Source organism: Thalassophryne amazonica, chromosome 22 (assembly GCF_902500255.1).
Source record: "Thalassophryne amazonica chromosome 22, fThaAma1.1, whole genome shotgun sequence".
In the NCBI taxonomy this organism is placed as follows: Eukaryota; Metazoa; Chordata; class Actinopteri; order Batrachoidiformes; family Batrachoididae; genus Thalassophryne; species Thalassophryne amazonica.
In genome coordinates this window covers 31,483,554-31,499,836 of record NC_047124.1, presented here as the reverse complement: position 1 = coordinate 31,499,836, position 16,283 = coordinate 31,483,554, and the positions used below count along the sequence as shown (strand labels likewise).

The following is a 16,283-nucleotide window of genomic DNA, read 5'->3' as shown; positions in this document are numbered from 1 at the left end:
AGGCGAGCAGCAAGAGATAGTATCGGTCAGTACGTGTTGTGACAAAATACCAGCCAAGAGTCTTAGTGGAAAAAACAGGCGATTTCAATAAATCCTCAAGAAAGTGTTGATTGCTTTCTGTTGGTGTCATCTTGACAGCAAAGAAAGGATGGAAATTATTTATTTATATATAGTTTAATCTCTTCCACTCACATGTCATCACTTGCAAAGCTTTGAGCGATGTTATGTTAATTGTGCAACCTAATGGGCGGTGAAGCTCTAATGAACAGAAACAAAAAATGACTTTGTCTTCTTCTGTGACAAAGGAGAACCATCAGCACATTTTTTTCCAAGTAGAAGGGAATCATCAGGTGCTCAAAACACAGATATCAGCTTTTGTAGCAGAAATACATCAGATATTGACGCGATACCTTTAAAAAAAAAAAGAAAAAAAAAGAAAAAAGCATTTCCTTTCAGATATTAATAGCACAAATGTAACTCCATATCCGCTGAGCTGAGCTCCTGCAGCTGGCTGCGCTGCACATCAACATCAATGTAATTCATAAAGAACGGAGGACTTCTCATTTTGGGAGAAAAAAAAATGGTTTAGTTTCTTGTCTGTATTACAACATTTGGAAAAAGGTTTCATTTGATTTAAAATTGCGATTCGCTTTGAAGTTATTAATTCTGACCAAAATCTGAGGGCCGCAAAGCGCTTAGAGCTGTGCACTTAGTACCACAAAACAGGAACATAACGGAGGACGATTTTCATTTTTTGCCTGCAACAAGAGTCCCAGTTAGTGACTTTAATCCGCACAAAGGTGACTCACGATTGACATCTTTAAATGGCTTTGAGAGGGGTTAATGTAGAAATTGCGGACCTGCCACTTCTGAAAAGCAGTGAAGCAGAGAACTAGTGAAACAGCAGGTTACAGCGTTGCTTAGTTGCTTCAAGCAGAGCCACTGCTAAACACCATCAAAAACAACGGCCGCTCAGGCATAATGTGCACTGAAGCACCGATAAGGGAATCGTTAAGCAAAAAAGCTATTGATGTCAGTGGATCGAATCCTTCCTAAAAGGAACCGGTATTCGATACCCAACCCTACTAATATTTATGTGGTTGTTTAGCTGCAGCATTTCTGTCTCTGGCTGTTTAACCCTCTGGGGCCGACGCCGTTGTATACGACGGGTGAGACCAAGCTTTACTAAATAAGAAATAACTTTTTAATGATATGAGATAGAAACTTACTCTTTTTTTTGCTGAAAAGTTAACTCCGCGGACTTTGAAGCCACTGTTGGCCATCTTTGTACTCCTCATAGAAGCTGTGTGATGACGTGCGCAATGTGAGTGTCCAATCAGAATTGGTTCACCGTCACATGGTTTTCCAAAATCCAATCATAGGGCAGATTTGCCTCATGTGATACATCAAAGGTTGTTTTTAGGAGTGATGTGGTACTAGTTGGCCCATTTGAATAGCCATCTGGCTGTTGGCTCCAATGTGCCCTGCGCCATTATGCACAGCGATCAGTGAAAGTGAGCGCACGGAGCGCCTCTCACACAATTTCACATGCTGAAACACAGAGTGTGTGAGTTTCAAAGATTCTCCATGCCTCATTTCTTGTGAATGATATTGAATAAGCCTGTAGCAAGCTCTCTCACTCCGGCATAAAGCACTGTTTACCATATCAGTGGAGCGAGGGTGGGGGGACTCCTCAGAGTGTAAATGGGCCAAAGTGTGAAAGCTGCTTTCAGAGCAGGACAAAAGCCTCCAAAACACAGTAGAAGTAGAAGTTTGTGATGTGACCTTTGTGTAATAGCAGACAGAAATTGCTTTGAGATGAAGACAAACAAAACGCATAGACCATTTTGTATATATTGTTCAAAATGTGCATTTGTATTTATTGTTAGAGCCTTTTTGTTGTACAGTCTTTCACACAATAGCCTAAATTACTTTTATAAAGTGTCAAAACAGTTATTTATAGTTTGCGGTATGTTTTGAATAAATGTGTGGAAAATTATTTTCCACTTTACTTTTTCCTTTCTTATTTCTGATTGTAACCCTTTTATGACACTTATAAAACACAACTATAGCATATATATTCTGAAAGTACAGGTTGTCCTGAAAAACGAGACATAAAACTTGATTGTGGGATGCAGGGAGAGCTGTTAACAGCAATAATAAAACATTTATGCCAGGCGAGTGAACTGCCCAAAAAAATGCCCTCGGACCCCAGAGGGTTAACTTCTTTGACATGCTTCTGTTTATATTTGGTATTATGGCCAATGCAGTTCATCACTCCACTGAGTCTGGTCTGCTCGATGTTTCTTCCTTTTCCCAAAAATTGTCTGATGAGTCTTTTATTTGCCAATGTTGCCAGTCTGCTTGCTCATGGGTAAAGTTTAAACCAGACTCATGTTTACTTGCCTTGGGGTGGCTTATTCTGTGATTTGGTGCTCTATAACTTAAATAAAATGAATGTTAAGGGGACATCAATGTTTGACCTGGTTGTGGTAGACATTGCTACTTTCCATAGGTGAGGATGAACCGGTTGTCTGACTGGGTGGTTGGCGCATCATGGCGTGGTACCTGCGCGCACCTTAACATGAGTCTTCAGTAGTCGATTAGCATTCATTGTCACAGCAGCTGTATAGCAGAAAGAAAAACAATTAGGAAATTGTGAGATAGCGCTCTGAAAAATAAATTTGCAAAGGTGTTACTTTTGGAAATTATTAGTGACATTACAGAGTCAGGAAATGGTCTTTTTAAACTTCATTTCAAAGTATCAGATCAGCACCAGCTAGCTGTCCGTCTTTGCTTCCATCATTTTCTCTATTTCTTTCGTTTTCACTCACTTTCTCTTAAGTGTCCTGTCCAGCGTTCATTTCCACTCATTATCTTTGCTCTTCCTCTCCCCTTCAACTCTTTCCACTTCCACCTCAAGCCTGCTTTATTCCATCCGGCCTCCCATCCGTCTCTCCATCTCACTCTGTCCCAGCAGTTCAGTTAATTGTCTCCAAAGTTCATTTTGTCTCTGGGCGAATGCAATTTAAGTAGGGTCGGAGCCCCTTCATCAGCCTTGTGCTGGCATTTCATTAAGTCGACTTGGGCGTTAGCTCGCAAGCAAGTGGGGGTTTCGCTCCATCAGCTCATCATTAGTAATTAATACACTTGGAGGATTAGCTGCAGCATGAGGCCGGTGGCACACGGCGGCCCTGATGGTGCCACTGTGAGTGCGCGCGTGATCCAGCCTGGAGGACTCGCTGATAACGGACAACCAAGACTTTTATAAACAGCACAACGGTGTACTGCACGCATCAAACTTTTTGAGACCAAATTCTCCACTTCCAGGCTCATTTAACCCATGAATATTTAAATTTTTTACTTATTATTTTCAACAACGTAACTGGTTTTATGTTATCTTACACTGAAACGTCTAAATGCAGGTATCTTATTTTAATTATACATTGAAATCGTCATCGTTGAACGCTTTTGCATAGTTGTGAATTAATAGTGGTACCATATGAAGGCTTTCCCATGCGTGACGGGGGCGCTCTCTGCTGCTTTAATTACATCATTACGGCCGGGAAAGATCTCCATCTGCTCCGCCATTACTCCTGTCCCATTCTGGGCTGACCCACACCGCGCCTCAGAATTAGACACACGGGCTAAATGGCCTTGGTAAATTATGACGCTATTAGCTAAGGGAGGCTATTTTAGAACATATGTATTCACAGAAAAGTGAAAAAGGAAAGGATGAACCAAAGCACGCAGAGAAAGAAAATAGAAATGTGCGAGATGAAAAGGTGTGTGCGAGTTTGAAAAATGAGGCCAAATGAAAGCAGGAATGTGCAGATAGAATGATGAAGTACTGGAAGTTAACTTTCTTTTTCTGGCCAGAGTTTGACTGTGCGTCTCCTGGCTATTGTTAGAACTTGATAAGATTTTTATGAAGCTCGAGAAGACAGAGTTGAATTTCATCATGGATCATGCTGACAGATCAGGGAGATGGAAAACCAGAGTTTTATAGCGCTCATCAAAAGGGCCAAGAAAATCGCTATTGTCACTCCAAAGTTTGGGTTTGATTTTGTCGTCATTCTCAGGGCTGACTGTGTTGACAAAATGCATTTTGCAATTTAGCCACAAACCTTGAGGGGTGATTTTAGAGGTTAAAGTGGTGGAGTCAGAACCAAAGGATCCAGTAGTTTGATTCCCCATCAGACAGGAAACTCATTAAGGGGCCGTACCCGTCGTATACGACGGCTGAATACAAGTTTTACTTAATTATACATAACTTTTTAATGATATTGGATAGAAACTTTTTTTTCGCTGAAAAGTAAACTCCACGGACTTTCAAATGAGCCCTCCGCCATGTTTGTAGGCCTCGTAGAAACTATGTGATGACGTGCACAATGTGTGTCCAATCAGGAATTGGTTCACCGTCACATGATTTTCCAATATCCACTCGTAGGGCAGAGCGATCTCACATGGTGCACCAAAGAGTCTCAGTCAAAGAGATGCTTCACTTGGCCCGTGAATGTTGTTGAAAAGGCCTCTCTGGCTCAATCAGTTGATGCATAAAGCACCTTTTACGCATATGAATGAAAGTGATCAGAGTAAGAGGGCCTCATATGCAAGGTTGGGTAGGATTACTTTGAAATGTAATCCAAAAGTAATCAGATTACCGTATTTTCCGGACTATAAATCGCACTTTTTTACATGTTTTGGCCGGGGGTGCGACCTATACTCCGGTGCGACTTATAAATGAAAAATATACCGGTAGGATCTCAATTAATTTACTGTAACAAAACAATTTTACGTGACAGAGTCGATCTATGTTTTAAAATGGCCACCGGAAAAGGAAATGCAATGCATCATGGGCACTGTAGTATGACGGCCATCCTATAGTTCACGCTGGTCGCGATAACCAATCAGAGAACAGAACTTTGGATGCGTATTCCTCACCTCACCCACAGCGTGTGAAGCTGACGAACACGGTGCTTGCTGTTATTCCGGCATGGCGAACAGAACAGCTTCAACCCTTGGATATCAATGTGAGCAGAGTGTTTAAGTTGACGCTGAGAGCTGCGTGGGAGCATTGGGTGAGCGACGGCGGAGGATTAGCGTGTGCACTTGGAAGGAGCTGGCGTCGATGATTGTGAAAAGCGTTTGAAGCAGACGAACATGGTGTTTATTCCGGGACGGCTAACAAGACAGCTTCAACCCTTGGATATCAGTGTGAGCAGAGTTGACGCTGAGAGCTGCATGGGAGCACTGAGCGACGGCGGAGGATTAGCGTCTGCACTTGGAAGGAGCTGGATCGACACCGCTGGGAGGTCATGAGCTGCGCAGGTAGGCGCTGCATGGTTCGGCTCGCAATGTGGTCCGCAAAATACAAACATATCCGTAGGTAAAATGCAGCTCACGAGAGGGCACTCAAGGCTTGTGTGACTGTTCCTGCGACTTCTGACTACCATAGAAAAATAAAAATTTTAACGTTACTGATAACATAACAAGACAACGGAGAAGGCCCGAAAAAATGCCACCAAAAAGAAAATCATACTCTGCAGATTGTAAGTTACGACTGGTGAAATATGCATCCGAAAACGGTAGCCGTCACAATATTATCATCTGAACTTTTCATGTTAACATACCTGTATGTCCATGGGACTTATAGTCCAGGGGACCTTATTTATGGTTTATTTTTCTTTATAATGGATAAAGTGGCTGGTGCGACTTATACTCCGGTGCGACTTATTTATGGTTTATTTTTCTTTATAATGGATAAAGTGGCTGGTGCGACTTATACTCCGGTGCGACTTATAGTCCGGAAAATACGGTACAAGTAATCCAAATGTATGTACATACATACATGTAATCCACATGTATTCTTTCAAAGTAATCCTACCCAACCTTGCTCATACTGTATGCAAGGAGAGGTTGTGTTGTAGTGCAGGAACACACTCTAAAAAGAACAGTCAAGTTCATGGAAGTGCAAAGTTTGTGATGTGGTTTGTGTAATAGCAAACAGAAAATGTTTTGAGGTGTGGCATGAAGACCAACAAAACGTATAGACCATTTTGTATATATTGTTCAAAATGTGCATTTGTGTTTATTGTTAGAACCTTTACTTTTGTACAAGAGCCCAAACTACCTTTATAAAGTGTCAGAATAGTTGTTTATTATTGTTTGCTGTGTGTTTTGAATAAATGTGTGTGAACATTATTTCTGCTTCATTTTTTTCCTTTATTTCTGATTGTAAACTTTTATTACACTTATATAACACCACTATAGCATATATATTTTGAAAGTACAGGTTGTCCTGAAAAAAAGAGCCATACTACTTGATTGTGGGATGCAGGGTGAGCTTTTAACAGCAATAATAAAAACATTTATACCAGGTGAGTGAACTGCCCAAAAAATGCCCTCGGACCCCAGAGGTTTAAGTACTTTAGTCCCCACCCTTGCTCCTGGTGTGCGGTTGAACTCCTTGCATGGCGGCACACTGGTGTTGAGTATTTATTCCTGTTGTTGTAAGAAATGTCTGCAATAATCTGTGTCTGATTTTAAGGTTTGAACATGTGACATCTTAAAGAACTATGTCACACAATAGTTTGACCACATGCTCTTTGTCTTCTAGGTTCTGCTTATGGACTATCTGGACGTGAAGAACAGCCGCAGTGCCACGGAGCCCTCGTCTCAGCTCTCCTATGCCAGCACAGGCAGCGAGTTTGCAGCCTTCTTTGCAAAGAAAAAACCACAACGTGCCAAGCAGTCTCTCTTCAAGTAAGGGTTGTTGTCTGTGCTTCCTGCCCTCTGCTGCTCCAAATATGAGATTTTTTTATTTTTTTTTCTTCAGAAAAGGAGCAAGTAATTTAAATAAAGACAAAAGCATTCAGGCCTGCAGGGTACCAAGGTTTTTGATCTTTGGAAAGTTTTCTGTAATTTGCAGGTGCTTGGATTTTTTTATGTACTCTTTTCTGTGCTCAATGTCTTTCGTTTGGCAGATTTGAATCATCTTCGCATGCCATTAGTATGAGCACCTACCTAAGAGAACAGAGGCGAGAACTCTACAGTAAGAGCGGCGAATTACAAGGTGAGGCATCCATTCCAAAATAGAACGTACCGATGAGAATGGGAGGATGTGGTGGAGGTTGATGGTTGATGTGGGGTATAAATAAAGTAGGAGTACCATATTTTCCAAAGTGGTGGTGTTTTTTTTTTTAACTTGTTTGGGAGGTCCTGTCACTTATACACCTGTGCAATTTATATACTGAAAATCACACGTTGTTATTATTAATAACTATCGCACTTTCTCAGGAATCAAAGCATAAAACAGAATAAACATTAAAACAACAATGCAGAACAATCCCAAATTAAAGCTGATTTAAAAAAGTTAATTAGTCATATTATTTTTGCAGTGCTTCCAACACTGTGGACCAACATTTTGTCTGTCCAGACTGTGTCAAATGACATCCAATATGTTGGAAACCATTTGTAAGATTCAGACGGCTTTCGGTGGCTTTTCAGTCGAGTGAGTATCCGAGAAATTGTTTAACAGCTGGGCATGTTCCAACTTTTCCTGTGAGACTTCCAACACGGAGGTGTTGTTTGTCCCGTGCCATGAGCGGCTGCCTCCCGACGCGCGAATCCGTCCGCACGTCTTTCATTACAAAATCTCCAGTGGAATGTGCCGATAAAGTGCTGATCCCGACCTCTTCTGAAACGTCTCTGCTAGTCACATGACGTCCTGCATCAACAGAGCCTTAAATTTGGAAGTGATCTGCTCGTTCCAGCCTGTTGATGGCTGCTCGGGGCACGGTGCGCCCTCCGGCGCTGTGGGCCATTTTTAATCCAGTTTTAATGGTCCTTAATCCGTGTGATACCGATAGAATCTTCACCGAAAGCCATCTGAATCTTCCAAATGGTTTCCCTCTGGCTGTCTGGCAGAGTTTCTGAAAAGATTTTCATGGAACAAAGCGGCAGTCGCTCCGCCATTCCTAAACAATAAAACTCCAACGAGGGGGGTGGACCAGTGCTCACTCAATGCCTGCCCACAGGCGAATGACGCAACCGACAGCCGTGAAAAAACTCATGCATGCGCACGAAGGTTCAAGCTTGTCTGATGCAAGCGCACATGATTCAAATCCATATAGTTTTTGAAAAAATAAAAAGGTCGGATACTTTTCTGACAGACCTCGTATATTTGTCCATCTTGCTGCTTTTGAAATTTAAGAATCCTTATGCACCCACCACAGGATGTGGTATGCTCAGGGCTTCCCGCCTAAATCCAGTGTCCATGTTGCTGCTAGCCAACAATCCATGTCCATATGAGTATTTCTTCTGTCCCAACTGCATCAGATATTTTCTGATGCAGATTATTCTTATTTTAAGAAACCGCACAGGCTGTGGTGTGCACATGTGCTTTACTGATTTTACACCAGGGAAACACGAGTTACAAAAAAAGTTATAAAATGAGTTTCACAAAAAAAGTTATAAAATGAGTTTCACATACAGAAAAAAAGGTGCAACTTGTATCTTTTTTTTTTTTTTCTTCTTTACAATGCATTTTTTGGCACATACAATTTGTACTCAAAAGCTACTTAGACTCCAGAAAATAGTGTTTCCAAAGTGTGGTTATGTGGTTTGTATGGATTGTCCACACTAAGGTGTTTTTTTAAATTTTTATAAAAATACTGTGCAAGTATCAAATACTGAATTGATGACTATTAATAAGCACAAACATTAGTTTGTTTGAGCACTTGCACTTTATCAAATCACAGGTTTATGGATTTGGTTGTTTTACAAAATAAACATAAATGGGGTTAATGACGACCGCTGTACTGTCAGCTGCACTGACATTTTAAAATGTCACGGAAAGGAGTAGAACCGACAGGGTGTTGACTCCGAGTAGTTCCGGCCGCGTTTGATCAGGCTCATGTTACAGAATTCCATAAGCTTGACTATGTGACGCCAGAGACACTTTCACATCTGGAGAGCTTTTTCCAAAACACTCAGTTCTGAGATAAAGAGCAACACCAGCTTTCTGTGGTCAAAAGGCTGAAACGGAGAGGAAAACATACTTTAGGCTTTGGACAGCTTAGTGTAAAACGTCGTACAAAAAGGTAACGGAAGCTTACCGAAGACAGATTATCAGCCGAGCACAGAGATGTTTATAGGAATAGAGGCGTCTGTACAGATTCATTAAAGCTGGCAAATATGTTTCTTTTTAGAACACTCATTCATAGAGTGATGGGGACATTATGGGGTTGGAGGAGAGCAGGTACAGAAGGCGATGTGGCGGCAGGAGGCCAGGCGGTGAGTCAAGAAGTTGTATTAAGAAAAGGGAAGGCGGATAGCAGGAGAGGAGAACTTCTGGAGCAGGGTGACTTTGCAGAAACCGCCTACAGGGACAAGTTTTGAAAACCTCTCTGTCTTCAACACACGCAAAATGGCAATGTGAAGGAGCCTCACAGCCAGACCCTGGATAGTTCAGACTGTTTTTTTTTCCTCTCCTGCTCCCACTTGTTCAGTCTGTCTCGCTCTTTTCTTTTTTTCTCCTGTTTGTCTGCCTTTGACCTTGAGCTTTCACTCAGCGGCAGCTGGCAGCTCTGTCTGCTGCTGCCTTTTTTTTTTCACGTTGACAACATTTGAATGAAATAAGAAAGTTTAAGATAGTTTGCAAAAAAAGTGGTTTAAATTTCTCAGTAACACTCCCAACACACACATGCATGTAGGAGATCATATTAAGTCACGGCTTTAGCAGCTCAGTCCAATAGGACGGCGTCTTCTAAGTTAGTAGTTGAGACTTGAAATCTGCCGTCACATGAACAGATAAAAAGCAAAGTAACACCAGGATGATATGATAGAACCCAAAACAAAACATTGCAGTAATCAGAGATTAGATTGAATAGAACTTTATTGATCCCTTGGGAAGACTCCCTCAGGGGAATTGAGGTTCCAGCAGCATTGTATAGCAGCACATAGGGTAAGAATCACACAAAGTATCAAAAGTGAAAGTAAAAAAGAAAAACAGTTTGCAAATATAAATACCAGACATACTGGTTTACTGGCTACTACTGTTCCTCTCATTCCCGACGTCTGTCTTCCTAATCAATTCTCAACTACACAAACGCATGGATCACAACTTAACCATGTCATCCACAGTATTGTCTGATCCTGAGTAATGCTGGTCATCTATTTGATTTGTGCAATTAAGGATCAACGCTTTAAATATAGTATTAATGAAGCTTCAGTGGTGTCATGTTCTCCAGTGGTCAGTACCGGCAGTGAGTCTAGCTTGTAGCTAACCAAAAATGTTAATCTGGTTAAAATCTGGAAACCGTTCATGCAGAGATGAGGTGATGATGGTGAGACTGGATCAGAGATGACAGAATGTGAGAGAATGGAAGAGGGTCACAAAATGTAGGAAACGGCACAGTGTGCAGTGGAGCATGAATGTGAGGAGGATGAGGGGAGGGAGACCGGAGATCGAGGAGAGCGCATCAGATCATCAAGCAGGCGATGCAACGAAAGAGGCAGAGATAATGAACCACCACATCAGGGACAACGGTGAAGATATGATGAAGGTTATTTAAGTTGAGGCTTTGGTGACGGTGACTGTCAGAAGCCACGGTTTGTGGTGTGCGCTGAAGTGTTGGCATTTTGCTGTTTCAAGCCAGTGTACCTGGTACACACCAAGTGTGTACCCAGCAAAGACAAACCCATTCACTTTTCAAGAGAAAACTATAGAATCCAAAGAAATAAAAAAACTATTATGACTATATATAGTTACAAAAGGTACCAGCTTCTGACGCTAATGAAAAAGACGAGTTCAGAGTCACTCATTCTCACTGTGAAAAATTATAAACTGAACTGACAGTTAACTAGTGTAAAAAATGAAATGATGAACTAAATTAATCTATATATTAATTAATAGCCAAGTGGCCTCTGTATGTATATGCATGTGTGCTTGTGGCTTATATCATGGAGAAACTGGGGAGAGCTGACATTTGGTTTGCTTATATATTTTGGGTCAAGGATGAATGCTATGAAAACGGAAAGTTGATAAGACAAATATTTTTGGAGAAATTAGAGATTAGCTAAGAACAGTGAACAATGGATGTTGATAATTAAATTCTGGACTCACTTGCCATTCCAGCAGGGGGCGGTAAATCATCTATATATTAAAAACCAAGTGGCCTCTGTGTACATGTGTGCGTGCGTGCAACTTTGTTCACAAACAAACTGGAGATAGTTTACATTTGCCATTTTATATGCTTATGTTTTTTGGGTCAAACAAACAGAATGATGATGGGACTAATATTTTTAGAGAAACTACAGAAAGCTAGCTAACACCAGTTAACAATGGACATTGATAATTACATTCTGGACTCTCATGCCATTCCAAATCATTATAGAAACTTTGCATAATTTATTACCACCCTTGAAAAATGTCATCTACCTATTTTATAAACGCTACCCAATCTAGAGCCCATGGATCCCCACGGGAAATGCGTTATTTTAATCTGTATAAACAGAACTAGTTCTGGTGAAGTGTGAATTTGCACAACTCTGGTCATTGTGATGGGATTGGGGTCGGGGGGGGGGGGGGTCAATGACTTTGTGGGGTGTGCTAACTTAGGGTGTGCACAGGGTGTGTGATGTAAAATTGTAGGAAATTAGTTTGCTTGAAGCTTGGTGATAATATTATATAGGTGAACAGGGCTTTTATTGCATGTTCTTCATTTTTCAAAATGGTTTTGAGAACACAAAAAGTGAGTTACGTTTCAGGAGGCGTCTAAATATGTAAATTGCGGGTGCAAAAAGATTTGCAATCATTGAACAAAGCAAAAAAACAAACAAAATAAAATGCACATGGCACCATTTTTTTGTCCCCGTGTTTGTTTGTTTTTTGTTTGTTTTTTTTACAAAAACTGATTTTTTTTTTTTTTGCACAAAAATCCCCCATTAAGACAAGTGCAAATTCAGCTTGTCTTTGTTTTAATCCGACACAACACACATTTTACACACCAAAAAGCATGCTTGTTGCCATAGCTAAACAAAAGCTGATAAGTTCATGAGCCCATTAGATGGTCTGCTTGTCCACTGTCCAATTACAGAGACGGATGTTAAAATTTAGAAACTTTCTGGAAGCAGCTAAGCTGTCTAGGTTTGTACCTTTGTTGGATTGGTTTCAGGGTTGTATTGTCATAAAATGTCATACTTGGGCTCATTTTGTTCTGATCCCTGTAAAGTTTCTTTAGGCATTCGTATATTGCCATTTTGTTTAGAAAAGCCATTTATAAAAACATTGTGGACGCTGCTTCCAGGTCTCCTGGCATTCCGGTTTGAAGAGGTTAAAGCAGCTTGAGAACAAGTGACCTTATGAAGAAACTCAGAATGATGAGTAATGTTATTCATATACAACCCCTGGCAAAAATTATGGAATCACCGGCCTCGGAGGATGTTCATTCAGTTGTTTAATTTTGTAGAAAAAAAGCAGATCACAGACATGACACAGAACTAAAGTCATTTCAAATGGCAACTTTCTGGCTTTAAGAAACACTATAAGAAATCAGGGAAAAAAAAATTGTGGCAGTCAGTAACGGTTACTTTTTTTAGACCAAGCAGAGGGAAAAAAATATGGAATCTCTCAATTCTGAGGAAAAAATTATGGAATCATGAAAAACAAAAGAACGCTCCATCACATCACTAGTATTTTGTTGCACCACCTCTGGCTTTTATAACAGCTTGCAGTCTCTGAGGCATGGACTTAATGAGTGACAAACAGTACTCTTCATCAATCTGGCTCCAACTTTCTCTGATTGCTGTTGCCAGATCAGCTTTGCAGGTTGGAGCCTTGTCATGGACCATTTTCTTCAACTTCCACCAAAGATTTTCAATTGGATTAAGATCCGGACTATTTGCAGGCCATGACATTGACCCTATGTGTCTTTTTGCAAGGAATGTTTTCACAGTTTTTGCTGTATGGCAAGATGCATTATCATCTTGAAAAATGATTTCATCATCCCCAAACATCCTTTCAATTGATGGGATAAGAAAAGTGTCCAAAATATCAACGTAAACTTGTGCATTTATTGATGATGTAATGACAGCCATCTCCCCAGTGCCTTTACCTGACATGCAGCCCCATATCATCAATGACTGTAGAAATTTACATGTTCTCTTCAGGCAGTCATCTTTATAAATCTCACTGGAACGGCACCAAACAAAAGTTCCAGCATCATCACCTTGCTCAATGCAGATTCGAGATTCATCACTGAATATACTTTCATCCAGTCATCCACAGTCCACGATTGCTTTTCCTTAGCCCATTGTAACCTTGTTTTTTCTGTTTAGGTGTTAATGATGGCTTTTGTTTAGCTTTTCTGTATGTAAATCCCATTTCCTTTAGGCAGTTTCTTACAGTTCGGTCACAGACGTTGACTCCAGTTTCCTCCCATTCGTTCCCCATTTGTTTTGTTGTGCATTTTCGATTTTTGAGACATATTGCTTTAAGTTTTCTGTCTTGACACTTTGATGTCTTCCTTGGTCTACCAGTATGTTTGCCTTTAACAACCTTCCCATGTTGTTTGTATTTGGTCCAGAGTTTAGATACAGCTGACTGTGAACAACCAACATCTTTTGCAACATTGCGTGATGATTTACCCTCTTTTAAGAGTTTGATAATCCTCTCCTTTGTTTCAATTGACATCTCTCGTGTTGGAGCCATGATTCATGTCAGTCCACTTGGTGCAACAGCTCTCCAAGGTGTGATCACTCCTTTTTAGATGCAGACTAACGAGCAGATCTGATTTGATGCAGGTGTTAGTTTTGGGGATGAAAATTTACAGGGTGATTCCATAATTTATTCCTCAGAATTGAGTGATTCCATATTTTTTTCCCTCTGCTTGGTCTAAAAAAGTAACCGTTACTGACTGCCACAATTTTTTTTCCTGATTTCTTATAGTGTTTCTTAAAGCCAGAAAGTTGCCATTTGAAATGACTTTACTTTTGTGTCATGTCTGTGATCTGCTTTTTTTTTTTCTACAAAATTAAACAACTGAATGAACATCCTCCGAGGCCGGTGATTCCATAATTTTTGCCAGGGGTTGTAGTACCGCGCCTGGTAAATATATGCAAAATGTACTTCTTCAATTCTCCCCCCAACAAAAGGAACAGGAATTGATTAACTTTGGATAAAGAAACCTCCCAATGGTCTTGAAATAACAGCTCAGTTTTTTTTCCTTCTTTTTCCATCTGTCTAGGTGCCAGAAAGAAGTGGGGGGGGGGATACATTTTTTTTTTTTTTGACTGGCTGAATGCCTCGGAGCATTTATGAGAAGATGAGATTTCTGTGGGCTTTCATTTCACCTGTCACAATGCGTAGCACTGGTCACAAGCCCCGGTCGCACTCTGAATGGCTGAAAAGAGATTGAAGGGGTAAGGAATCATTTAGAACGCAAAATAAGTCGTCTGTGATGGAAGGAGAGGAAAGATGGATGGAGTGAACAAATTTGGAGGTGGAGGTTAGAAGTCGTTTTCATCAGGGTTCAGCCAAGAAGCTATTAAGAGAGTTCTGACGGAAAAAAAATTAGAAAAATACGTATTGAGATGGCGTGGAAAGGGACTTTCCCCTCTCTTTTCAAATTAAACTTACTGTAGGGAACGAGGGAGAGGGAAAGAGTTAGTGATTGAGCTGATGAGTTCTTCTGGCTACGGGATTACTCTACACTTAAAGCTTAGTCATGTGTGTCTCTTAACTCCCTCTCCTCCGACTTTCCTAAACTACTTTTTCCCCCTCAATAGTCAACGTAGTTATTAAATCAATGTACCCCTAGAAACACAACTTTGATGCTTTGTGTTAAATCCAATTTTGCACCATTGATGAATGAAGTTTATCATGTAGCAAAGAGAGCACAGAGTCAGAACTACAAATGTTTTTTTGTGCTTTCCACAGAAGTCACTGGAGTACTGTTGTGTCAGACGTTTACATACAATTCTGGATGCAAATGCCATGGCAGTGTTGGGGTTTTAGTGAATTCTGTGCAGAATGATTGTACATTTTTTCTTCGGAAAGTACAAAAATTTGCTGCACAAGCTGTAATTTGTTGTGGGATTTATGAAACTGCTACATGATCAAAATTACACATAGTTTCGAAAGTATACTAACATTTGAATCCCCCTTACCCTACGGTCACATTCGCAACATTAGTGTGTGTGTGTGTGTGTGTGTGTGTGTGTGTGTGTGTGTGTGTGTGTGTGTGTGTGTGTGTGTGTGTGTGTGTGTGTGTGTGTGTGTGTGTGTGTATATATATATATATATATATATATATATATATATATACACACATTTATTGTTATTTACACTAATTATTAAGATCATATTGTCTTACTTACAATTTATATATGTTCAATAAAGCCCCTCTATCAATCAATCAATCATAAACACTATCTACTTTGATGAGCTTTAAACAAGACCAGAAGTTAGCTTTGAGTTAGCGAATGTTAACGTGCACGCTGATGTCCACGAAATGTCTTCTAAATTACTCCAGAGGTGTTATCAGGTTACAAAAACAACTTTTCCAGTTTTAGAACTCTTTATTTCTCGCAGTCTTTTACATATGAAAAAAGGTTATATTTAAGTACAAACGAAGTGGTTAGCAGCTAGCTAGACCAGGAAGTGATGTCACCTCGCTAACGTCCGGTAGATGTCTTGAAAATCACTCCACAGGTGTTATCAGGTTACAAAAATAGTGTTTCCAGTTTTAGAAATGTTTATTTCTCACTAGTTTTTACATAATATATGAAAAAAGTGTTATATTTAAATATAAATGAAGTGGTTCACAGCTAGCTGGACCAGGAAGTGATATCACCTTGCTAACGCCTCGTAGATGTCTCGTAAATCATTCCACAGGTGTTATCAGGTTACAAAATCAGCATTTCTAAAGTATAAGTATACGAACGTTTGTTTGAATGTCCCTTACCCTACGGTCACATTAGCGACAGCAAGTGAAAGAGGAAAAGAGACGACTTGCCATTCATTTTCAATCAAAGTGGATGTTTTGCAATTACAAAAGACAAGGGTCTCCATGCTGCCAGCTAGGTGGAGCCAGAATAGAGCAAAAGTCTATTTTATGCAAATGATGAATGATACGACATGGCGACTGCCAAGTCTAGTAAAAATGCAGTGTGTTTTTTAAAAGTTAAATGAAATAAACGCTTAGAAATCTAAAAATGCTGTTTTTGTAAACAGATAGCACCTCAGCAGTGATTCACAGGACACCATGCGGAGATATTAG

At 40.2% G+C, this 16,283-nt stretch overlaps 1 protein-coding gene across 1 annotated transcript in view; it reads left to right on the top strand.

Annotated features, from left to right (window-relative positions):
* exoc4 (exocyst complex component 4) overlaps positions 1–16,283 on the top strand; it is a 318,954-nt gene that overhangs the window by 63,236 nt on the left and 239,435 nt on the right. Inside the window, 2 exon segments of the mRNA XM_034163907.1 lie at positions 6,620–6,765; positions 6,987–7,075. Coding sequence (XP_034019798.1) covers positions 6,620–6,765; positions 6,987–7,075 — 235 coding nt within the window.